Genomic DNA, 27,107 nt, shown 5'->3' with positions numbered 1-27,107 from the left:
ACTCCCAGATGCGTTGCCACCCTTCCACCCAGCTCAGCTCGCCGTCTGGGATTTCCCATGGTCCTTTCATAGTCCCTGACCCGGACGTGTTTCCAACCCCCCAGTCCATGTGACTTTCCATCACTTCCGGGTCAGATAAAAAGTTCTCTTCTTCTTCATCCCGGAAGCACGTCATTCCTCCTGTCGCTGTGACTAAGACGTACTTCCGGGGCGTAGGGCACGTAATAATCCTTGGGCCTCCCTGCAGCATCCTCTAGCGGCCCCCATGCTATCCAGCAGGGCTGTGGATAAAAACTCCATTGTCCAGGATTCCCTGCTGGCCTTCGGGGCACCTCCATGCTGCAGGGAGAGCTCCACCTGGCGGCTTGGGATTATTGGCCGGGATGAACAGCCGGCCATATTCCACAATAGATAGATAGATAGATACTTTATTAATCCCAAGGGGAAATTCACATAATATAGTATCCTCTTTAATAAAATCCCTTTGTGCGTCCATGTGTCTGTGTGTGTGTCTTCTGGTGAAGGGCACATGCGCGGGGCACGGTGCGATGCTTCAAAGGCCGCCTGACGTGTCACACAAGACAGAGAGGGCGGGACCTATAAAATATTGCGCGGCCGATCCAATCGGATTTCGGTAAATGAGGTAAGACCTAAAACATAATGCACGAAAAATCCAATCGGGTACTGAGACGCGGAGACCGGCTTCCCCAAAGAGGTGGAATTAGTGTTTGGTGTTCACTCTGAGGATGTCAGATTTGCGATTAACAAACTTGGCCCGGTAAAGTGTTTTCCTAAATATAAGAATTTTCATGATATTACAATAGGATGACTTTTAAAAGTAGATTTATTTCCGTGCACATAAAATCCGTTGATGGGTAAATGCCATACATACAATAAGCAGCTGCACGCCAGCACAGATTAAAATACTTGCTGGAGAGACGTATTACTGCGAGAGAAAATTAAAGGCACACAATAAAGTGACACATATTACAGCAACATACAAGCCAGTATTACTGTAACAGAAAATAGACGGTCCTTTGCCATTTAATATAGACTGTTCCTACTAATGTTTATGCACTACTATTCTAGCGCCTGTTATTGTGACGGGCTTAATGTCTAGTAATATATAATATAGAATATCAGGGTTACGCTAAAATGAAGGTATGAGAAAGCCATGTTAAAGTAATGTGTGTTCAGCAGTGTTTTAAAGTGCTCCACTGTATTAGTCTGGCGAATTCCTATCAGTCAGCTATTCCAGATTAGAGGTGCATAACCGCAGAAGGCCGCCTCACCACTTCTTTTAAGTTTAGCTCTTGGAATTCTAAGCAGACCCTCATTTGAAGATCTAAGGTTACAATTTAGAGTGTAAGGTGAGAGGCATTCCACAATATAGGATGGAGCAGATGATTGAAGGCTTTGTAAACCATAAGCAGCATTTTAAAGTCAATTCTAAATGGCACAGGTAACCAGTGTAGTGACATCAGAACTGGTGTGATGTACTCGGATTTTCTTTTCCTAGTTAAGATTCTAGCAGTTCCATTCTGCACAACCAATTGATGTCTTTTTTTTTGGGTGGTCCCGAGGGGAGTGCGTTACAGTAATCTAGTCAACTGAAAACAAAACCGTGAACTCATTTCTCAGCATCTTGCCAAGTTATAAGAGATCTAACTTTTGCTATTTTCCTTAATTGTAAAAAATGCCCTACTAGTAATCTGATTAATGTGTGATTTTAAAATTCAGGTCAGAGTTAATAACGACCCCTAAATTCTTTACCTCTGTCTTAACCTTTTAATCCTAATGCATCAAGTTTATTTCTAATGCCCTCATTATATCCATTTTTGCCAATCACTAAGATTTCTGTTTTCTCCTTCTTTGATTTAGTTAGTTACTACGTATGGCCAGTGTTCCACTTTTTCACTGATGGGTGGGTGTAAATAATAGACGAGCTGGTACTTTCCTCTTAAAACTGATTTCCCACTACACTACATGAGCTTTGTCCCGTGAAGTATCAAATTGCAAACGATTGCCATGAAGCACTGACATGTGAGCGACGAACTTGTGGTGGTCCTTCATGAAGTCCAAATCGCTGTGAAGCACTGTCACATGAGCGATGAGTGGTTCCCCCATGGAGTTTTGGGAGCAAAGCTGCACAGCATGTGGGGGGAAGAGGGGTGAGCGCCATAAGAGCTGCGCGGTAGTTCAGGAGTGATGTACAGCACCCAGAAAAATGGCTGCAGAGACTCAGATATCGGTTTGTGCATATCGTTGACCCATAGGGCCTGAATTGCAATGGCCTGTACACTTTGTAACCGATATAAGGAGCCGTAAATCAGTACATAAGTGTATATTATTTTATCTTCATTGTGTGGTGCTTTACTGGGCACAAGGGACATTTTTTTTTTTAGAATTAATCTACAGTGGCCTCTTTTTCTCAGTGCTGCCAGGCTAGGCTCCTGCTGTTTGCGACACTAAACTGGATTAAATGGGTTCAGTAACTGGACAAGTGTCTTTAGTCTCATCTCCTTGTTTTCTTTGTTAAGTACCCCGTGGTGGCGCGTGACTAAACAGTTCTTTAGGAATTGGATAAGCTGGGTTTGAAGAGGGATAGATGGATAGAGAGAAGAGCGCTCACAGTTTATAGTGGTGGAGAGGTCATTTGTGACCTAACCAGGCTAGCCGCTCAAAGGGGATTACCCTTGTTTGCTTGTTTGACGACATTTGGTTGCTATAGTAACAGAGTCCAATTAATTTCAAGCCACTTCTCCTGCGTCCTTGCTTTGAGCTGTTTTTAGAGTCCCACAGGCCCCAGCAACATTTACATTGAATTGCTTTTAAAAGACTGGGAGGGAAAATGAAATTCAGTGGAGAAAATTACAGGGTTGGGTCTCATCAGAATGACAACTTTATAATTTAGACTGGTGTGGCAAGGTAACAGTAGGTGAAGTCAAGAGAATGGCCACGGTGCTCCATTAGTTACCACCATGCAAGTCATATGTTAAGGTAGCCTGAATAAACAGAAGATCAAAGGGTACCGTGACCACTAGGGGGTGCTCTTGTACCACCACCAGCCCACAAATTAATAAACCAACGTATCCAGGTTTAGGTGAGCCACTAATCTCAAAAGATGGACGAACAAAGTAAAATACACCAAAGTAAGAAATCCCTGCTGCCAAACCACCGTTTAATAGAATAGAATAGAATGCCTTTTATTGTCACTATACACATGTACAATGAGATTAAAAGCAGCTCCTTCAGTGCAGACGTATATGTAGAACACAACAAGTAGATAAACAAATAAACAAATGGTCCCAAAAGTTGCAAAAAAGTTCTGCGACGCTATATACAGTACATACGGAAAGAATAATAACTGTTGCACTATTGGGTTATTGCACATAATTTAAATATTGCACAATAATGATGATCATGTGCAGTGAGTAGAGGATGTTGGACCCTGAGAATAATGATATTGTACAGTATACAGATATTGCACAGTTATTATCAATACCATTTAGATATTGGATATTGCACAGTTGATGGATAGAAGGAAGTCCAGGGGTTGGGGGGTTAGACTGTGTAGTCAGTGCCCGTGTGAGTTTAGAATGGTTATGGCTTTTGGGAAAAAACTGTTCTTGAGTCTGTTTGTCCTTGTTGTGATGCACCTGTAGCGCCCCCCTGAGGGCAGCAGGTCAAACAGATCAGAGCCAGGGTGGGAGCTGTCCTTGATGATGTTTTTTTTGCTCTGCGGAGGCAGCGGGAGGTGTAAATGTCCATCAGGGAGGGGAGAGGGCAGCTGATGATCTTCTGTGCTGCCTTTACTACTCTCTGAAGCCTCTCCCTGTTTTCCATGGTGCAGCTGCCGTACCACACTGTGATAGAATACGTCAGCAGGCTCTCGATGGACGAGCGGTAGAAGGTCAGTAGCAGGTTAGAGTCCAGGTTGTGCTTTCTGAGGACCCCCAGGAAGTGTAACCGTTGCTGAGCCTACTTGATGACTGCTGTGATGTTGTCTGTCCAGGAGATAAAGACGCCGAGAAACCGGAAGGTATGGACCCTCTCCACACACTCCCCGTTGATGTAAAGGGGGGCTAAGTCGGTGCTGTGCCTCCTGAAGTCGACAATGATCTCCTTGGTTTTCCTGGTGTTCAGAGCCAGATGGTTCTTTGAACACCAGGCTGCCAACTTCAGGACCTCCTCTCTGTAAGCTGCCTCGTCTCCCTTTGAGATGAGTCCGACCACTGTAGTGTCATCGGCAAACTTGACGATGAGGTTGTTGTTGTGGGCCAGACTGCAGTTGTGGGTGTAGAGAAAGTACAGGAGGGGGCTCAGCACACAGCCTTGTGGGGTATTGGTGTTCAGTGTGCGAATGGAGGAGTGGTGGAGGCAGAGTCTCACAGTCTGGAGCCGGTTGTTAAGAAAGTCTTTTACCCAGATACATGTGAGAGGGGAGAGGCCAAGAGTGACCAGTTTGGTGATGAGAATGTCAGGAATGATTGTATTAAAAGCTGAGCTGTAATCCACAAAGAGCATCCGGACGTAGTTTAGAACTTGAATTAGCTGGATTTAAAGATAGACAAATGGATAGAAGAGTACAAAATCAATCCCAGCATGAGGTAGGGTGCCAAGTATGCCTGTTTACATCTTGCCACTCTTCATCTCGCCAGATGCTGAAGAACATTTGTCCCTACCTAAGACTAAACTAGTCCCGTTCATGAGATAGGTGGTTTTAAATCGCCTCCAGGAATCTCTTAACTCTTTTAGGGCTAATTATCTTTTTTTTTTTCTTTTCTACCAGGGCTGAATATGTTTTCAAAAAAATTCACTTTTCTAAAAGGCACATTAAGCAATGGTTTCACACATAAATCAACAGAAAATATTTATTTACCAGTGACAACGTACTGCACGATAACGTGCAATGAATACACTTGACTAATAGTTTTCATGCTCTTTCTCTGTACATTTAGCATTCGTTTGCTCAGAAGCTGATGCGCTTGCTCAATCAAATCAAATCATTATTGTCATTGTAGCAATGAGACATTGTACAACGAAATTTAGGTGCAATTTTCCAATGCAAAAATAGAATAAAAACAAAACACAATTACTTAAGTTAAAACTAAAATTATCCATTCATACATACGTCAAATTGCACTTGTCCCACAGTCAATGTTGACTTAGAGCTATTTTGTAAACATGAAGGTGCACTCGGTCAGACTGACCACTTAGCAGCATTCAGCATGGTGATGGCAGAAGGGTAGAAACTGTTTCTCAGTCTGTTTGTCTTAGTCTTGCTGCTTCCTGAGCAGCATCTCTTTTCTCCACCCTAGGGAGGTCAGTGGAATGGTGAGGATGCAGGGAGTAGAGTTGACGAAGGTGGATGAGTTTAAATACTTGGGATCAACAGTACAGAGTAACGGGGATTGTGGAAGAGAAGTGAAGAAGAGAGTGTAGGCAGGGTGGAATGGGTGGAGAAGAGTGTCAGGAGTGATTTGTGACAGACGGGTATCAGCAAGAGTGAAAGGGAAGGTCTACAGGACGGTAGTGAGACCAGCTATGTTATATGGGCTGGAGACGGTGGCACTGACCAGAAAGCAGGAGACAGAGCTGGAGGTGGCAGAGTTAAAGATGCTAAGATTTGCACTGGGTGTGATAAGGATGGACAGGATTAGAAATGAGGACTTTAAAGGTTCACCTCAGGTGGGAGGCTTGGGAGACAAAGTCAGGCGAGATTGCATTGGTTATTGCGTTGGTTTGGACATGTGCAGAGGAGAGATGCTGGATATATTGGGAGAAGGGTGCTAAGGATAGAGCTGACAGGCAAGAGGAGAAGAGGAAGACCTAAGAGAAGGTTTATGGATGTGGTGAGAGAGGACATGCAGGTGACGGGTGTAACAGAACAAGATGCAGAGGACAGAAAGATATGGAAGAAGATGATCCGCTGTGGCAACCCCTAACGGGAGCAACTGAAAGAAGAAGAAACGGCCCGCTTCTTCTCTTCTTCCGTCGGCATCTTTTCACGTTAAAACTGATTAAGTCAGTGTTTCTGTTGCAATTACTTAGTACATTTTTCTAAATTTTTCACTTAAGCTGGCACTGAAGTCTTCAATCTGCCTCAAGAATGATTTAAGATATGAAGAGGTAGGGGAAGTGACAGCGAAGGCCCTTCTGGCCGTTGCCAAGAGTTGATTCTACAGTAAAATAGAAAGAGGAATAACCTTGGAGGTCAATCATCACCCTGAAAGCAGACAGTAGAGGTAACGTAGTATATGTGTACCAAATTTCAGGTCAATAGGTGTATCCAGCAGGGGGCACTATCTCCCTTGTTGGAATAAGTTCTTTAGTATTGCGGCGTGTTACATAGCCTAAAACTTTATAGTTATAATATAAAGAGGCGATACCCTTCCTTTAGTGATACGGTGGTAAGAAATCACATAGGAGAAATAACTTAGCTTTCTTTAATGATGGTTTATGCAGCATAATAATAATAATAATAATAATTCATTACATTTATATAGCTCTTTTCTCAATACTCAAAGCGCTATCCACACAGGGAGGAACCGGGAAGCGAATCCACAATCTTCCACAGACTCCTTACTGCAAAGCAGCAGCACTACCACTGCGCCACCTGTGAGGCATTACAGACGAGGAAGCCATGACTTTAAGATGCTGCAGATGTTCTATCAGATGGTTGTGGCGAGTGCCCTCTTCTACGCAGTGGTGTGCTGGGAAGGCAGCATTAAGAAGAAGGATGCCTCACGCCTGGACAAACTGGTGAGGAAGGCAGGCTCTATTGTTGGCATAGAGCTGGACGGTTTGACATCCGTAGCAGAGCAACGGGCTCTCAGCAGGCTCCTATCAATTATGGAGAATCCACTACATCCATTAAACAGTGTCATCTCCAGACAGAGGAGCAGTTTCAGCGACAGACTGCTGTCACTGTCCTGCTCCACTGACAGACTGAGAAGATCATTCCTCCCCCAAACTATGCGACTCTTCAATTCCACCAGAGGGGGTAAACGTTGAACATTATTCAAGTTATTGTCTGTTTTTTACCTGCATTTTTTATTACTCTTTAATATTTTTTGCTGCTGGAGTATGTGAATTTCCCCCTGGGATTAATAAACTGTCTGTCTGTCTGTCTGTCTGTCTGTCTGTCTGTCTGTCTGTCTGTCTGTCTGTCTGTCTGTCTGTCTCTCTCTCTCTCTCTCTCTCTCTCTCTCTCTCTCTCTCTCTCTCTCTCTCTCTCTCTCTCTCTCTCTCTCTCTCTCTCTATCTATCTATCTATCTATCTATCTATCTATCTATCACAAGACCTTTCGGGTAGTGGGGGCCTGTGTATACAGTCTGCTGTTTTCGTCACTGCGCTGGAAGGATTTTGAGGATCGGATGATGGTATCTCCCATCTGTCTGTTGGCTTCAAAGGTGTGCCGGGCAATGTTCCAAGGCTGTATACTCTTTTTCACGTTTAGGCCCCCACTTAGGTAAATCATGCCCTTCCAAACAAGGCAAAGAAGATCCAATGTCTTGCTAACTCTGACACACAGAAATAGTACAATGCCCATTTCTCAGTTGTCCCTATCGTCTCTTCTAATGCTTGCCTGGCAGTTCTAAGTGATGAGCCCCTGTGTGCTAATTCTGGCTTTGTGTTAGCTGTACATGTGAGTAGAAAGGAAAAGTACATTTAAAATACTTGCATTGAGCACAGTGACATATTAGTTATATTCTGATTATAATAGGTCAAATGATTTGCGAGCTACAGGTGATTTAAAATCCTGGACAGACAAACAGACAGCCACGGTAGCATATTATATAAGAAGATAACAAATTTCACTGTGTTTTATGTTCCATGAGCCTCTACCGTAAGTAAATTCACATACAGATGAAATTCCGTTAACAACGAAAATCTTTACAATAAAATTTTTCGTTACAACAAAGTATTTTTACGGTCCCAACAGTTTCCCCATGTGACAGAATGTACTGAAATTTCATTACTACGAAATACATTCAGCAGATACTTTCATTACAATGAAGTGACCTTGAAATGCCTGACGAATCATCCACAGAGCAGTTCGTTCTGTGGTCGCAGCTCAGTTGTGCACAACGATCCCCGAACACAAACATTATAAATGTTCCTCTTTTTTCGAACTTTCCTCATTCAATATTTCATATCATCAACATTTGAAAAACATCCATTGGAATTTAACTCCTTGTCATCCTCCTATAGAAATGGCAGATGCTCGTTCAAGAAACATTCCTATTAGTGCGCCACTCATTCAAGAAAAAGCCAAGTAACTGTTGTGAAGTTTCTAAACTCTTTTGGGACCTCCCCTAACGGGATGACATGCCGAAGAGCGTCCCGAAGCGCGATCACCGTGTCTGTGGAAGACTGTTTAACTGTTGCTGGGGAAACAGCAGACTTGCAGCACTGTAGCAGCCCACCGCTGATGCAACTCGAAAAGATCTCGATGGGTGATTCAAGAAAACCTTATAAATGCAGGGAGAGATGCATTTGAATTAACTTTTCGTCAATATCGCATTGAATTTTGATTCCATGTTTGGACTTACATTGTGACAACCCAACGTATAACTGCCCATGAGTGAATATCGTTTCTTTCTCTCTAATAAATAAACCAAATTTTTTGAATGTTTGTCCCTGTGATTTGTTAATTGTCATAGCAAAAGCTATTCTAACGAGACACTGAAAACGTTTTAATACGAATGGCATATCAAGATCTCCTTTGGTGTCTAATGTTATCCCCTGAAGATGTACTACATTACCTTTCTTGGATACATCCTTCTTTCTACAGTAATTAGAAAGTAAGTAAGGAGGAAGCCCGGACGGTGTTAACGTTTGTAGATATTGTTTGTGATATTGTAAGTTGATGTTTTCATCTTCCACACCATCACCACCAACTGTCTATTGATATGCATTTAACCAATTTGCCGTGTAACCGATCGACATTTTTGGTGTTAATTCATTTGACTTCATCGTTTCTCGGTGCTAGGATTGCCTGTGTACTCTTTTTGATGATAACCCTTTGGGATGAAATTCTTCAATAAGACTTGAACATAATACGTCTTCTTTTATTGGGAACTTAAAGTGAGGAAAACGTAAAACTTTATAAAAGCTGAGAGCACAGGAACTGTCTGTCAAAAGCATTCATACCAATGAGAGGTGAGAGGACCGTGGGCGTGGCTGAAAATGATTAAGAGGAGGGCGGGACTTGAAAAAATGTCTTGGCACTAGTCTCATCTCAAGATTTTCTTTTATAATACATATATAAAATCCATCTTAATACATAATTCGGGCGGCACGGTGGCGCAGTGGGTAGCGCTGCTGCCTCGCAGTTGGGAGATCTGGGGACCTGGGTTCGATTCCCGGGTCCTCCCTGCGTGGAGTTTGCATGTTCTCCCCGTGTCTCTGTGGGTTTCCTCCGGGCGCTCCGGTTTCCTCCCACATTCCAAAGACATGCAGGTTAGGTGGATTGGCGATTCTAAATTGGCCCTAGTGTGTGCTTGGTGTGTGGGTGTGTTTGTGTGTGTCCTGCGGTGGGTTGGCACCCTGCCCAGGATTGTTTCCTGCCTTGTGCCCTGTGTTGGCTGGGATTGGCTCCGGCAGACCCCCGTGACCCTGTGTTCGGATTCAGCGGGTTGGAAAATGGATGGCTGGATGGAATACATAATTCGCCTGCCTCCTCACTCACTCACTCACTCACGTCCGTCTGAAGCCGAATGCGCAGTCGCCTTCTGCACAGCTGCCCGAAAAACCTTACGAGACCGACGTCCAACCCCAACATCGCGGCAGGCGGCAGATTTACAGCCGCAAAAATTCAAAGAGAAAGGCAACTTCGATTAAGCTCTAGAGGCCTGAATGGCGATTTCGACTACAGCTCGAGGCCTAATTACGCATTCTGATTCAATTACGCATTCATTCAATACACCTATATCAGGTTTGTGGTGCTTATACTTATTCCATATTGTACTAGAACATTCATCATTCAATATTATACTATAGGCCTGGAAAATTCATCAACTAACAGTACAAGCCTGTACAGTAATGAGTAAAGCAGACTACAATCATTACAAAACAACTTCTTCGTTACTTATCATTTGTTCTTCATACACTTCATACACTGCTGACACAAACTTGTGCCCGTTTCATCTTACGTTGTCGAAACGGGCTCTCTGTCTAGTAGATATATAAAATCCATCGTCTGTCTGTATTTCTGTCTGCTTTTCACGAGAGAACAACTTAATGGATTTAGATTAGTTTTTTTCTAGTTTGCTTGAACATTCTGGATGATTTTGCAACTTCTCTCATCACACTAAGAATCATAGTTTGCTTGCAGGAGCGCTAATCTGAGACAGAGGCTGCAGGCCGAGGGGAATGGGAAGCGTGATGTCAGGAGTGGGGAACTGGGCAGGAACCTCCTCACTCACGAACCAGCCTCCGTTCGAGTTGCTCTACCTGATCGTTTTGGAGCGATCCTTGCCTCCACTTAGCTAGCGATATCTGTTTGTTTATTGATTTTTAAAGTTTGTCCTGTTTCACTAATAGGTGGTTGGAGCCACAGGGGACAGCTAGTTTTATATAAGACTTGCCTAACATATTTCTGGCCAAGAGTGTAATTCTGCTTCTACCTCACGCCATGTGTTGGAGTGCACCTTGCCTCTGCTTAGCTAGTGCTACCTGTTTGCTCAGCAGACATTATCATCTACACATTGTTAAGGAGTAACATTTGACGTTTTTGAGAGAGAGAGAGAGAGATCACGGCTACATGTCTTTTAGGATATCACGGCCACATGCTTTTCTCCCCCTGCTTGACATTCATGCGTACCTACCTACCTGCCTCCATTTAAAAAAAAACTTTTTTAATTTGTCCTGCTTTACTACTACATGGGTGGAGCTGTGGGGGAGAGCTAGTGTGTGTGTGTATTTATAGATAGATATACAGATAGATGCAGTCATATGAAAAAGTTTGGGAGCCCCTCTTAATTCTTTGGATTTTTGTTTATCATTGGCTGAGCTTTCAAAGAAGCAACTTCCTTTTAATATAAGACATGCCTTATGGAAACAGTAGGATTTCAAAAGTGACAATACGTTTATTGGATTAACAGAAAATATGCAATATACATCATAACAAAATTAGAGAGGTCCATACATTTAGGCCCCCCAACAGAGATATGACATCAATACTTAGTTGAGCCTCCTTTTGCTAATCTAACAGCCTCTAGACGCTGTCCTCCTATAGCCTCTGATGAGTGTCTGGATTCTGGATGGAGGTATTGTTGACCATTCTTCATACAAAATCTCTCCAGTTCAGTTCAATTTGATGGACAGCCTGCTTCAAATCATCCCATAGATTTTCAATGATATTCAGGTCAGGGGACTGTGACGGCCATTCCAGAACATTGTACTTCTCACTCTGCATGAATGCCTTTGTAGATTTCAAACTGTGTTTTGGGTCATTGTCTTGTTGGAATATCCATCCCCTGTGTAACTTCAACTTTGTGACTGATGTTTGAACATTATCCTGAAGAATTTGTTGATATTGGGTTGAATTCATCCAACCCTCGACTTTAACAAGGGCCCCAGTCCCTGAACTAGCCACACAGCCCCACAGCATGATGGAACCTCCACCAAATTTGACAGTAGGTAGCAGGTGTTTTTCTTGGAATGCGGTGTTCTTCTTCCGCCATGCAAAGCGCTTTTTGCTATGACCAAATAACTCCATTTTTGTGTCATCAGACTCTGTTTGTGGCGTGAGTGCAGAAAGGGCTTCTTTCTCATCACCCTGCCATACAGATGTTCTTTGTGCAAATTGCGCTGAATTGTAAAATGATGTACAGATACACCATCTGCAGCCAGATGTTCTTGCAGGTCTTTGGAGGTGATCTGTGGGTTGTCTGTCACCATTCTCACAATCCTGCTCATATGCCACTCCTGTATTTTTCTTGGCCTGCCAGACCTGCTGGGTTTAACAGCAACTGTGCCTGTGGCCTTCCATTTCCTGATTCCATTCCTTATAGTTGAAACTGACAGTTTAAACCTCTGAGATGGCTTTTTGTAGCCTTCCCCTAAACCATGAGACTGAACAATCTTTGTTTTCAGATCTTTTGAGAGTTGCTTTGAGGATTCCATGCTGTGACTCTTCAGAGGAGAGTCAAAGGGAAGCACAACTTGCAATTGACCACCTTTAAATACCTTTATATCTCAAGATTGGACACACCTGTCTATGAAGTTCAAGGTTTCATAGTAATCAGCATTGAGCGGTGACAGGCATTCAAATCAGCAAAATTACAAGGGAACCCACATTTTTGCACAGCCAGTTTTTCACATTTGATTTAATTTCATACAACTAAATATTGCTTCATTAAAAATCTTTGTTCAGAAAACACCGCAGTACTCAGATGTTCCTAGGAAATGAAAGACATACCACTGTTATCTTTTTTGTTGAAAGGAGAGTCAATTATTATGCAGGCTGAGAGGGGTTCCCACACTTTTTCATATGACTGTAGATATAGATATATATATAGATAGACATAGGTATATAGATATAGTATGTATTTATTTATAGAGCTTCTGTAAACATCCAAATGTCCCCTGGGACTAAATAAAGATCTCTCTTTTTCTCATATTTTTTTATCCTTATTCTTGCACTGTAGAAAGGTAAAGTATAAAAATAGTGGAAGTCTCCTCATATAGAAATGCATGTCCACATTGGTCAGAGAAGGCACAGATTATGTTTGTATTCTCTGTACCACCATTTTTTGACAGAAGAATTTAAAATATTTTAATTTATGTTTCTTAGTCAATGATACAACCTGGAGAAGAGACAAAGTTAAATATACAGTAGCTTTATTTGTTTTGTTTTATTGTGTGTGTGTGTGTGTTCTCTCCCTGCAGGGGATAATAAATGAATGTCAAGCAATGAGAAGTAACTACAACAAACATTAGGAATACAAATGTGGTGTTAATAATGAAAGCAGAACGTGTGGGTGCCCATCTCGGTCAAGTTCTAAGCAAGTAGCTCCAGTGCCATCCTGGGCTTGAAACAGAAGACGTGTTATCAATAGGACGACTTTTATTCTAATTGCACAGTTGGCCATTTTTCCCCCATTGTTATTTTAAAGTCATCCTAAAGGAACAAAATAAGATTAGAGTACATTGTCAGGTGCAACTGCAACAGTAGCTAAAGCCCACCTTATCAACTTTTGACAGTCCTTATTTCAAGTTGCATGTGGTCTCACGGGAAGAAGTAAATGGGGAAATAAATAAAACATTTAATGACACGTTTATGTAATAATAAGAAGAAGAATTTGCATTTATATAGCGCTTTTCTCGCTACTCAAAGCGCTCAGCAATTGCAGGTTAAGGACCTTGCTTAAGGGCCCAACAGAGCACAGTCCCTTTTTGGCATTTACGGGATTCGAACCGGCAACCTTCCAATTGCCAGTGCAGATCCCTAGCCTCAGAGCCACCACTCCGCCATATTTATTGCTCATATACGATTTTGTTATAAACTAAATTTATTGTTACTTTGCACAATGTATTTGTGTTTCATTTTGTTTGAAATATTCCTCCATTAATACAGTGGGTTCAGAAAGTAATCTGACATGTTTAAACTTTGTCTTTATGGGCTATTGAGTGCAGATTGATGGGCAAAAGTGGCAGATGTATCCCTTTAAATCCCTTTATGTCCTGCTACAACTGTATTTACATTAGATTAGATAAACTTTTTTATTATATTATGTGCTTTCTTTCCCAAAGGTGAAATCTCCAAAAAAACATGTCCTTGTGCTGGGCTTAGATGGAGCTGGAAAGACCAGCCTTCTTCATTGTCTTGCAACGGGGACGCTGAGGAGAAGTATTTTACCGACTGAAGGTTTCAACGCAGTGTGTCTCAATACTGACAAGGAGCAAATGGAATTCCTGGAAAGTATGACTCTTTATTCTTTAGTGTTTGGGGGGGGGGGGGGGTACGCTAAATCATCTGACCCATTGTCAGTACGGCAGAGAGTAGGCTTCTATAGCATTTAACATCATCACTCCGGCAATGTACTGACGCTGAAATTCAGCTTCAGTTTAGCTGATGGTGGGGGACTGAAGTTTAATCCTTGTTGTTGTTTAATTCGGCACTTGGAGGGGATACACAACATACAATAAAGGGGGACTCTGCTGTATAGTGCTGATATGGACCAAAACAAAGTGTGGCACCAAATTAAATAATGTATAGTGGGCCTATCCCTGTCATTTATTTATTTTATAAACTTAATAATTTAGTGGTGCACTTATTCTTTAAATTCAGACGGCACAGTGGTGCAGTGGTAGCACTGCTGCCGCTTCGCACTAAGGAGACCAGGGTTTGCACCGGGGTCTTCCCTTCTTGAAGTTTGCTTGGATTTTCTCAGTGTTGCGATTACCTCCTACAGCACGGGGTCTCCAAGTCGGTCCTGGGGGACCCACTTTGGCTTCAGGTTTTTGTTTCAACCAGATTCATAATCAGTGACAACAACTGATGAAACTGATCTCATTTAATTAGCTGTTTTTTCCCCTCTCTTCTCTTATTCTACATTCAGAAAAGCACAGCAGCATGATTTTAAAATTCATAAGACATTCAGAAATATTTCTGCATTTGCTATTGATTTAAATGCTTCACTCCCTTTTGTTGATTTCATTATATTTTGCCCTTTCTTTGTGCAGTTTGCTCCCTTCATTGTATCTTAATAATGACAACTAAATACGAGCAGAGCAGACAGCCAGGCAAACGACACTGAATCATGAAAGGCTGCAATACCTTTAGCATCAGACCCACTCATCTTAGATAGATAGATAGATAGATAGATAGATGGATGCTTTATAATAGACTAGCCAACCCGTGGCGTAGCATACGCCACATTATTTATTGATGGGTGAACACTTCCTGAAAGACACAGTTGTCCAAATGGGGTGGGTTTAAGGATACAACTGTGAGTGAATGAAAAGATGGAACTCTGGAGAGAGCAACATACAATTGTCCATGACTGAAAACTGACTCTGTCTTGCGTCTTGCCTGCCATGGTCGCACGCCTTAGTGAATTATATATATAGATAGAAGAGTATACCATAGAATGCACAGCGTAACTAAATGTAAAAACATTGAATAACACTGAGAAAACCTTGAACAACAGGGAAAACTTAACACTGCAAGAGTTTGCGCTATAGCGCTATGAACTTAATGAGTTTTAAGCACAGGGAAAAAAATTAACATTTGAAAAATCCTTAATTTAATAAACCACCAAGAAAAGTAACATTGCAACAATGCACGCTATGAACCGATCGCTGTAAACAGAAGTGAAAACAAAATCAAGCCCAGTGCATTCTTTAACTGCCTTCTCTGCCGTATGCGTCCAGCCCTCTCTCTCTCTCGCACGCGCCTGTGTGTGTGTGTCTCTCTGCTTGCACATGGTTGGCTGCTTGGGCTGCCTTAGTGAACTATGTGTGTGGCTCTGTCTTGCGTCTTGCCTGCCATGGGCGTGGCTCTGTCGTGCATATCCCATGATTGGCTGCTCAGTGAATTGTTGGCGAGCGGGGCTCTGTCATGCATCTTGCCTGCCCATGGTCGGCTGCTTTAGTGAATTATATTGTGTCTCTCTCTCATGCACCTGTGTGTGTGTGTCTCTCTCTGCCTGCCCATGGTCAGCTGCTTGGGCTGCCTTAGTGAATTATGGGCGTGGCTCTGTCTTGCGTCTTGCCTGCCATGGGCGTGGCTCTGTTGTGTGTATCCCATGGTTGGCTGCTTAGTGAATTGTTGGTGGGCGGGGCTCGGTGAGTTGGCGGGCAGGGCTCTGTCTTGCGTCTTGCCTGCCCATGGTCGACTGCTTTAGTGAATTATATATATATAGATAGAGAGATCGATATGAAAGGCGCTATATAATAGATATATAATTAGATACAAAATGTGCTACATAATAGATATTATTATTATTAATCCCAAAGGGAAATTCACATACTCCAGCAGCAGCATATTGATAAAAAACAATATTAAATTAAAGAGTGATAAAAATGCAGGTATAACAGACAATAACTCTGTATAATTTTAACATTTACCCCCCCGGGTGGAACTGAAGAGATGTATAGTGTGGGGGAGGAGCGATCTCCTCACTCTGTCAATGGAGCAAGACGGTGACAGCAGTCTGTCGCTGAAGCTGCTCCTCTGTCTGGAGATGATCCTGTTCAGTGGATGCGGTGGATTCTCCATGATTGACAGGAGCCTGCTGAGCACCCGTCGCTCTGCCACGGATGTTAAACTGTCCAACTCTGTGCCTACAATAGAGCCTGCCTTCCTCACCAGTTTGTCCAGGCGTGAGGCGTCCCTCTTCTTTATGCTGCCTCCCCAGCACACCACCGCGTAGAAGAGGGCGCTTGCCACAACCGTCTGATAAAACATCTGCAGCATCTTATTGCAGATGTTGAAAGACGCCAGCCTTCTAAGGAGGTATAGTCGGCTCTGTCCTCTCTTGCACAGAGCATCAGTATGTGCTGTCCTTATATATAATATAAACGTTGTCACAAAAGCAGACCATAGACATAAAAATCTTTGGGGCAGCCACCCATATATTGTGCCTTGGCTGCAAATTGGTTTTAAATTGATCGAGATGATCACAGGTTTGAGTCCACAAAAACTGAATACAACAGGAAAAGATGGTGGCTTTAAAGCCCGGGACTGGAAGTGACGTCATTGGGATATGGAACCGGAAGCGACATCATCACTGGCGCAGGAAACTGATGTCTTTTGTCCCGGAAGTGACGTCATCATTGGCTCCAGGACCTGCCGAGATTTCCCGTGGAATGTCTGCAGAAGTTTGAGAAACAGAGTTAGTGCAGTTCGCCACCCCCTGGTCTGCCGTGTTAGTATTCTTAAGGCCTTTCAGATGTCTCCAAATCGCACGTGTGTGACAACATCTACGCGTGGAAGTTTGTGTGTCCTGTAAGTGAGAGGTGGAGACAGGGTAAAGGCTGCACCTCCGCGGAAACAGAAAACTAAACGTCTACGTGTGGAAGTGTGTGTATCTGCTTGTCCGGCCCAGAAGTGCGAGTCTACTACAGCATGAAGCTCAGAGAGCCGGCAAGGTGGCCTCAAGTTAAAGAGTCGGAAGAAGAAAGCGACTCTGCTGCCAAAGTAAAACCACAGAGAAAAGAGAGAAACTCTTACGCAAGCAAGACGAGCACATCAGCAGAACGGTATCCCGTTAAAAATAAATCAATAATTCAAAATAAAACAGAGATGCTTATAGTGGGTCCATCGGGTAAAGCCCAAATTGGTCTTGGACTTCTTGGCTCTTTCTCTGTCGTTTCCAAACCTCAAGTCCGCAATCTAGGTGTTACCTTTGATAGTAACCTCTCTTTTGAGAAACAAGTAAATTGTGTAGTCAAGAGTTGCTTTTTCCGACTTTGTCTATTAGGTAAGATCAAGCCTTTTTTAATCTTCTAGGGATCTTGAGATAGCTACTCATGCTTTTATTTTTTCTCACCTCGATTACTGCAACTCGCTCTATTCTGGGATTAACAAATCTCTGATATGCAGGTTACAGTTGGTCCAGAATGCTGCCGCTCGCTTTCTTGTTGGGGCAAGAAAATATAATTCTGTTTCTCCAATATTAGCTTCTTTACACTGGCTGCCTGTCAGTTTTCAAATTGATTTTAAAATCTTGCTGCTAGTTTTTAAATCTTTACATGGGCTTGCTCATGCCTATTTATCTGAATTGTGTGTTTTACACCAGCCATCCAGAGTGCTTAGATCTTCTGGTCAGTTGTCTCCTCTTGTCCCTCGTACCAAGTGTAAAACTAAGGGGGACAGGGCTTTTGCAGCTGCTGCCCCTCACCTGTGGAACTCTTTACCTCATCATATAAAGGAGTCATCTACAATTCAAAACGAGATTAAAGACTCATTTCTATTCACTTGCATTCCGTGACCTTCAGTAATACTGATGGTTTCCTCTTTGTGATTATATAACATTACTTCTATATATTATGTATCTTATTTTATTTCTATTTGTTTTTTATGTTAATTGTTTTGTTTTTCTTTTATTCTATTATTGTAAAGCACTTTGGCCACAGCATTACTATGTTGTTTTAAATGTGCTATATAAATAAATTGACATCGAGGTGAGCATGTCAGCACAACGAAACCTAGGAGAGAGATGCCCACAGTAGTTCCTTTCAATTACCTGACATCTCTATGTTTCAATTTTTTTCTAATGATTTCAATGGTTTCTAGGACCCTGGGCTTTTAACAGCACGGGCTTACACAGCTAGTTAGTAAATAATGGGTTAATTAAACGGTTAGAACACCTGGAAAAGTAGAATGAAAACCAAGATGAAAATATTGTTAAAAAGGAAAAATCTTTCCGGCTTTCTCGCATGTGATCGCCTCGCTTATGCTATCCCCTGCAAGTTGCTTCTTGTTCAACCACACTAGCAACAGTTTTTCCACCTCTTCCAGCACTCGAGGCCTCTGCTTGGTTAACATTGTAACTCCTTTTGCAACATCAGCTGCTTTAATGGCCTCTGCTTTAATGGCATCTTTCTGCTTTAGAATAGTCAAAATCTCATAGATTTTGACTTCTTGTACTCAGGGGTAAGAACGGTAACACGAACGCCACGCTCATACTTTTCAATGGTTTCTTTCTTTAATTGGATTTCAGTTTTCTTCTAACCTTTCTTCTCACCAATACTACCACTCTTCACTTGCTTGGAGTCTATGGTTAACTACAAAATGAATGCAAAAGCACACGAAATAGAGTTCACAGCAAATGAACGCACGTCTGACTGAGAACGATATACAGGGAGAAACTTAACATGTGCATCGTCTTTGTTAGGCCCTGCATACACAAACAAAAGAAAATGGGAAACGGAGAATGGGAAATCATTGCCGTGTACGAACCAGAAGGGAAACTGGCTGCCAGTGTTTTTGTTTGCCACCAGAGCGTGTGGTCGTGAACAGATGTGAAATTTTTTTTTACCAAATTTGTATATTGTTCCCAAAACACAGAATATGGGAAATATAACAGTTCACTTAATTAGCCCAGGATTCCATGTAAAAAACAGAAGCTGGTTGGAAAAAAAAAAAAACCAACAGCCGCAGCAGGTCCGCAGAACCGAGTTTGAGAACGCCTGTCCCTGTCCTACAATCCAAAGACATGCATGTTAGGTGGAATTGTGATACTACATTGGCTCAAGTGTGTGTTTGTGTCTGTGTATCCTCGTTCTGTGATGGACTGGCACCCTGTCCAGTTCTTGTTCCTGCTTTGTGCCCTGTGCCTGCTGGGATAGGTTCCCACTGCCTCATTGCCTTGTGCAGGTTTAGAAAGTGAACATGAATGTTCTACTGCAGGAATTGCACCATTATTGAACTACACCCTGTAGTGAAAATTTTTTTGGGGGGTATAGTGAGTGAAACTGCTGAAATTCACCAAAGGATGTTGTCTTGTGCAAATTAGTAAGCTGTTTGGGTGCCCATCTTTATGGTATCCTAAGTCATCGTGTACTATGGCATGTGTACATCCATAGTTGATATCCAAATGTTTAGCAACAGAGAAGTTGGGAGCAGGCACTGATACAGCGCATTGCCGCATCCACCACGTGACAAACCAACTCAGGATTCCAGATTAGGACCCGAGTACAGCCATGCAACGGGTGACACCTCAGCAACAGAGGACCGCGTAATCTATCGGACCTGTCCGATGAAGGCATTTGCTATGTCTGGGTGGGCTTGTGTGCACTATGCTAATGGTTGGCCAGAACGAGCTTCAGCGGTTACACTCATTCTTCCCACTTTAAACCTTTCTACCCATTCATAAATTTTTCGTTGAGTCCCGCTGTTTTCACTTCCATACTGAGTCAACATCTTTAGGAGAATTCCAGCAGGTTTCACTCCCTCTACCCAAAGAAATCTCACTAAAGTGCGTTGTTCAGCAATGGTGCAATCTGGCAGCGGAGCATCCATGTTCATTTAATCTTGGCATCAATGAGACTAATTGCAGAGCACAGCATAGTGTGTGTTTGAACTACCCAGAAGCCATCGCAAATAATAATAATAATGAATTTTATTTATATAGTGCCTTTCCCATGCTCAAGGCATCAGCTTCTATCCATTTTCAATTGCCTTTAGTTTTTGATTCACCCCCCTATTAAGTTAGTGGTGCATTTCCTGATTAAAATTTTGAGTATTTGTTCTGGATGACTGAACTAGCTACCTTGTAGTTTGCAGTTCAACACCTTAACCACTAGGGGGCAATGCTACATTCAGTACATGGAGACCCTGGTATACACTGTGAGTATTGACTGAGAGCTCTTCCATCCATCCATCCATCCATTGTCCAACCCGCTGAATCCGAACACAGGGTCACGGGGGGTCTGCTGGAGCCAATCCCAGCCAACACAGGGCACAAGGCCGGAACCAATCCCAGGCAGGGTGCCAACCCACCGCAGGACACACACATACACACCAAGCACACACTAGGGCCAATTTAGAATCGCCAATACACCTAACCTGCATGTCTTTGGACTGTGGGAGGAAACCGTAGCGCCCGGAGGAAACCCACGCAGACACGGGGAGAACATGAAAACTCCACGCAGGGAGGACCCGGGAAGCGAACCCAGGTCCCCAGGTCTCCCAACTGCGAGGCAGCAGCGCTACCCACTGCGCCCGACTGAGAGCTCTTATTTTTTTTAATTTATTTTTTACATGAACTTACAGGTGGATTGTACTGCATTAACCCTAGATGTTTAGGTTAAGGGATTTTTTTCTTAATTTTACCTTCTTTTTATATTAAGAGAAATATGAAGATGCTTTTCCATTATCTCCTAGTTTACAAAAGAAGATGTTGCTCTACTTTACTCTTGAACGTGTTCAGTAATAAATGGATGTTAATGGCATTTGATTGTCAGCCGTAAGGAGGTCGTTCGTTGCGTAACTTAAAAGTCTAAAGGCAGGGGCATGCTTACTTTTGGAGGGGTATGGGCTAATTTAATATCTATGATTATTTTTGGGGTAGTCTGGGCCAATTTGGTATTCATTTATGGAAGGTGTGGGCTTCTTTAATATTCCTCATACAGTATTTTGTGTGTAGTGTGGGCCAATTTAGTACTCGTTCATTTATGAAGGTGTGAGCCAGTTAAGCATCCATGATCATTTTAGAGGGGCTATAGGTCGCTGTAGTGGTTTTACTCATTTTGGAGGGGTTGGGCTGCTATTGTGCCCATAATAATTTTTACCTAGCTAGGGACCATTTTAATACTAATTAATTTATTAGTATGTTCTATTGACAAGACATTCCACTCCACGCGCCTACCCAGATGGGCCGCCTCCAATTGTGACCCGAGTGCTACTGTGCAGCGGGCGATGCCCCCCGATCCCAGACAGGCCTGACCCCATTAGCTCTCTGACGGTTTTGACTCTTCTGTGAAAGGGGCTCCTGAGGGCTTTCTCCCAACGCCTTCATAATGCAAGAAGCCTTCCTATGGGCGGCTGGACCAGAAAGGAGTCCTATTTGTTATCTCAGAGGTGCATGAATTTTTTTTTTTTTTTTTTTACGGTGGCTGGAGTGCCAATCATGCCACCAACCCCCTTGATTTCCCTGCAAGTTGGCCGGATGAAGTTTAGCATCATACCCGGCACTACGGCCATGTGGTGCTATTCCCAGAGGGTGATCCTCATTGTTGAGGACCTGAGTGGCTGGACCAGGCCAAGGGGACACCCACGTAACACCTGGCTGCGGCAGATTGACGGTCCAACTCTCCAGAAATAGATAGATAGATAGATACTTTATTATCTATCTATCTATCTATCTATCTATCTATCTATCTATCTATCTATCTATCTATCTATCTATCTATCTATCTATCTATCTATCTATCTATCTATCTATCTATCTATCTATCTATCTATCTATCTATCTATCTATCTATCTATTTCTGGAGAGTTGGACTGGACCAAGTGTCTGCCTGGGGGGGGTTGCCAGCCAGGATCCCGAGCTATTTCGTCATGTGGTGGATGCAGGAACGTGCTGTAGCGGTGCATGCTCCTCAACCTGACCTGACCTGACCTGATGTTCTGTTGGTTTTTGTGCTGGTTAATGGCCACCTTAATACGTAGGGCTGATTTGTGGAGTGTGAATCTTACTTTTATGGGGAGGTGTGAATATCTTTTAATACCCATAGTCTTCTTTTGAAAGGATAGGGAGTGACACTCTGATTGGCTATATCACAGAGAGTGTTTTTTAAAGCAAAAGTGATTATAGCTTTTCTTTATATGAAGGTTCACGTACCTTAGGCATGTGAAAGTGAAGGAGGCTCCAGGAGACATCCTTATTGCTGTCCATTTAATCTGAGAGTGAGGAGACCTGTCATACCTGTTGAACCCATGAGTGTCAACCCACCAACATCCCGTCGTTACTTTGTGCCTGCCCAGTGAAGAAATGTCTGATTCAGCCCTCGCATGTTGCAGTGGTTACCAGCAGAAACAGAGCAGCACATAAGCAGGTTGTGACAAACAGGAGCTGTCAGAGTTAAAGGCCCAGAGAAGTTTAGGAAGTTACCTGAAAGGACTCACATGCATGTATGGTGGGTACACACCTGTGAGTGGAGACACTGAGAATCAGGAGACAATCCACCGGAAGACGAGATATGTGTACTGGATATCATGATGCTGTTCTTGAGTGCTTATGCAGGGCCAACTCAGAAAGTGATTGGTCAGGTGCTGGTGGGTGAGTTACTGTAGAATGAGTGTGCTACAGAAATGATTTTCCTATATATATATATATATATATATATATATATATATATATTCAAGAGTTTATTGTACCTGTGTTGTTCATTTCACTTTTGTTATTTTTGCTAATTGTTTTTTTTTCTTCTGCTTTGATTTGTGTCCTGTCTGAAGGAGAAGGAAGTAGAATTCTTAACTTGATTTTTTTTCCCTTATATTTTTTTCTACACCTTTTTTATGTCAGAACCACTGTACTGTATGTACTATACAGCTTCACCATCACTTCTTTTTGTTGTAACCTTTCAGTGCTATCACAGAGGTCTGCATTTCTTTTTTGAGTGCCTGACACCGAGTTGTTATATTGTTATTCTGGCCCTTGTAAATAGAGATTGTGCAGCAGATAGAGGGTCATTTCCGGAGGGTGGGACTGGACCGCGTGTCTTCTTTTACCAACCAGGATCCCGAGCTGTTTTGATGTGCAGTGAGGTTCATGGCTGGTGACTCCTTCAGAGTCAGATTTATAAATATATGAACCCAAAAGAGTAGCTTATTCATTAATCAGTTGGTAGCCAGCTTGCACGCAGACTACTGGTTATGTTTCATTTCTCATCCGCATTCTTTACAAACACAGAGGTAAGGTGCATATTTGGCTAAGAAAGAACGTTACATTTACAGCGGCGAGAGAGAGCAGAGAGAGCTCATGTGTTCTAAGTGTGCCGTTGCAATTCCACAATTCACACTCATTCAATACAAATGAAGTATTGAGTGGTGTACAAAAAATGGATTTCAATTTTGACCTTAATTGAAATATTTAGTTGTTTTTTTAATTCTGATGCTTTAATCAATTTTAATACAGACTGTTCAACAAAATGGTAACAAGAAGGATAAAAAAATATTTTATTTAAGGTCAAAATTTAGTTTTTAAATATTGGAACTTTTTTTTCTTAGTCTGATCCCATTTTTTATAAAATTGAAAGCCGTTTGTGGTCTTAACCACTTTCTTGTAAAAGTCCCTCCTTATTTTCCTTTAGTTTTATAAATCTTAATCTTCTATTTTGGCATTCAGTCGGAACAAAAAATAAAAATAAACGGAGCGCAGCAGTGCACTTGACTTTCTGATGTTGCTAACTTATCGGCGCCTTTGCATAGAAGAACAGCAGCAACAAGCACTTGTTGGGCTCACATGCGCCCCCTTCAGGGCGGCACGGTACTGTCTGCCTCACCTTGTGCCTTCTCACTGCGATTTTGTGTCTAAACATGTCGCACATATTCATTTAAGATATTGGGCGGACTGTGGAAAGTCAGGGTGTATAATAAACGTGTCTGAAAACATTATATTGGTGACATACAGAGAGACAGCAGCAGGCATGTGCCAATTACAGGCATCGACCCCATGTGTAAGGGAGAGCGCAGTCCGAGGTGAGGGGAGGCTCGTCGCTGCTGCACCTCGCGTTTCTCCCTTGCATTTGAACAGGAAATGCACCAATTCAGTGACTTTGACTATAAAAATGATGAAAATTATTGGAATCATACAGAAAACAAACAGACAGACAGTTACAGCACAGACCAGTGGACGCATTTATTTTATGTTATCATTATTCGTTTTTTTACTTTTCATGATGACAGGTGAGGCACGTCCCTGATACCCATGGTCATTTTTTTTGTGACAGCGGGGTGTTTGACCAAATTACTAGCCATTTGTTTATGGAAGGCTTATAATTCTGTTGATCCTTTTGAGGGATGTGGGACACTTTCATTCTCATAACCGTATTTTGTGAACGGCCAATGGGACGCATTAATTCTCATTGTCATTTTGAAGAGATGTGGCCCCATGAATGCCCATGATCATTTTCAGGGGACACATGAATTGCTTCAATATATCTTCTTTTTTTTTCTTTGCAGTTGGAGGTAAAGAATCCTTGCGGCCTTACTGGCACAAATACCTCAGTAATGCCCATGTGCTGGTGTATGTGGTGGATTCTGCAGACAGTGCACGATTCCCAGAAGCTAAGAAGCACTTGCATCAGCTGATCAGCAAAGATTGCCATCTTCCTTTAGTGGTGCTGGTGAATAAACAGGTAAAGATGTTCATGTGCGTATGAACAATAATAAAACACAGTGTGATGTATGAAGAATACAAGATGGTATTGTAAAACAACACTTAACTTATTATAAGGCATCAAAGCAGGGCTGTCCCAGTGCCTTGTGGTAAAAATGTATCATCACAGCAATCCCACAAAATACACAAGCCAAACACGTTTATTGATTGATTGATTATTTATTGGGCAGTCTACCTAAGCTGTGCATGGTCATTATCTTTGAGGAGTTTACATTTTATTTTAGAACTTTAGAACAATTGTGACGAGCCATTTAACAACAACATTTATTTCTATAGCATGTTTTCATACAAGTGATGTAGCTCAAAGTATTTTACAAGATGAAGAAGGAAAAAAAAGAAGGATTCTGTGTCCTGTCGGAGGAAGAGAAAGCCCGTTTAAGAAGCACGTAGTGATTCACACACACAGAGCACATAGAAGATCAAATACAAAATAAAGCATTTAACGCGCTACTTTAGTTACGATGGGAATTGAGAAACTTAGAAATGATTTTAAGATGAAGTTTATGATGTTCTACTTTAATGACAAAATAAACTAGAGATTAAAGTTGACATTTCGTGCTTTTTTCCCACTGTGTGACTATTTTTTTTTTTTTCTCTGTACCCTAATAAGCTTTTATATGACACTCAGACGGTGGGCTACGACTCGCCTTTTCACAGCGACTTTGATATCTGACAACTTCTTTATTATTTCGGAACTGTGCGACTTTGTGAACTTGAGCTTTCGAGTTTCTCCGACACTCAATGTCACTCGATCAACTTCCTTTTGTTGTTTATACCACTGTTTACACCAACAAATAGTAAGTTTTTCTTTGCCTCCACTTGGTATTCACTGAAATTGTTCTATTTTCCCCAGTGCTTTTGCCATTGCCTTTTCACAGAACGCTGAGCTTAAGGGTTATTTATATTGATTTGCATATTCAAAGAGGCGTAATTCCGGGAGGAGTTTGGGGCAGGACAGCAGGCGCATGCATTTGCGTTAGTTGGCGTTCGCACAGATTTATGCATCTGGATTTTTTTGTGCGTAAGCACATTTCCGCTTTTGTGCTTACGTCATGTTATAGTGCGAATTCTACGTACGGCGTTATGCATGAGGCCCCTGGTCATCTTCGTTTTTTAAAATTCATTACCTTTTCCTAATATCTTTCAGGATCTCCCCGGGGCTTGTGGGATTGCAGAACTTCATGGTGCTCTATCACTTTCTGAAACTGGCGATGAGAGGAAGCTCTTCATTATTGGAACACGCATCTCCAGTAGCGATTCGGAGGTACCGTCAAGTGTCCGGGATGCCAGGGAGTTGATAACACAGCTGGTCGCAGAGAGCAGATGAAAATGGTGGCTAAGAACATAAAAGCGTGCATGGATGGAAGGAGCTCACCTCACTTTGATGATGATGGAACTATGTGGTTACCCCCTTGGCTGTTGGTAACCACCTTTTCTTAATTTTTCTTGACTGCTCTGATGCTACTTACAGCAATGTTTGTTTTTTTCTTTTTATTCTATTCTTTTGTCAAGTAGACATTTAAACTGTTCGCTGTACTCCTCATACAGTACTTGACTCTGATTTTTCTTTTACGCTGTAAGTCTTCTTGGAACCGGCATCTGCACATATGGGCATTTTTTAAGAAACGTATGGCAGCACATGGATTTGTGCTGGTGCCTCACCACTTCACAGACTTGGATTCCATTTCTGGAGAGGTCAATATCTCGGTAGAGCTTGCATTTTCCTGCCCGTCTCTGACCTTAGGGTCAGTGGTGATTTTTTAATCTGCCAGCTATGAGTGCCCTATAATGGACAGGTGCTCCCAAGGGTGTTGATGGAGCAGGTCACCCATTTTTGAAAAAAGCAGTCCAGGGCAGGAGTCTCCAACTCCAGTTTTGGAGTGCAACTGCAGCTGCAAGTTTTCATTCTAACCCTTTTCTTAATTGGTGACCACTTTTTGTGCTAATTAACACTTTTGCCTAAATTTTAATTGACTGGATATTTGAGACTCAGAACCCTTAATTATTTCATTTTTCCTTAATTAGCAGTGAAACAGCAATGAGATACAAAATGAGCCAATGCATGACCAGCTGAAATGTGTCCATCATGCAATATCTGAAAGTGAAGAAAGGTGAAAAGTCCCAGTAATGTTGATCTGCTCAGGTCACCAACACATTTTGATGGTGTTTTGAGAAAAAAGAAAATCGACCACTTTGGAAATATCTGCTGAAGCAGAATGACAGCACCGACATGCCATGGAGTT

At 42.3% G+C, this 27,107-nt stretch overlaps 1 protein-coding gene across 1 annotated transcript in view; it reads left to right on the top strand.

Annotated features, from left to right (window-relative positions):
- Positions 1 to 26,407, top strand: part of arl9 (ADP-ribosylation factor-like 9) — a 37,810-nt gene extending 11,403 nt beyond the window's left edge. Inside the window, exons 2-4 of the mRNA XM_028805842.2 lie at positions 13,766 to 13,934; positions 24,648 to 24,823; positions 26,012 to 26,407. Coding sequence (XP_028661675.1) covers positions 13,766 to 13,934; positions 24,648 to 24,823; positions 26,012 to 26,191 — 525 coding nt within the window. The 3' untranslated portion in view covers positions 26,192 to 26,407. The remainder of the gene's footprint in view (positions 1 to 13,765; positions 13,935 to 24,647; positions 24,824 to 26,011) is intronic.
- The last annotated feature ends 700 nt before the right edge of the window (positions 26,408 to 27,107 follow it).

Source organism: Erpetoichthys calabaricus, chromosome 7, assembly GCF_900747795.2.
Source record: "Erpetoichthys calabaricus chromosome 7, fErpCal1.3, whole genome shotgun sequence".
NCBI lineage: Eukaryota > Metazoa > Chordata > Cladistia > Polypteriformes > Polypteridae > Erpetoichthys > Erpetoichthys calabaricus.
This window is presented reverse-complemented; position numbering and strand designations above follow the sequence as displayed.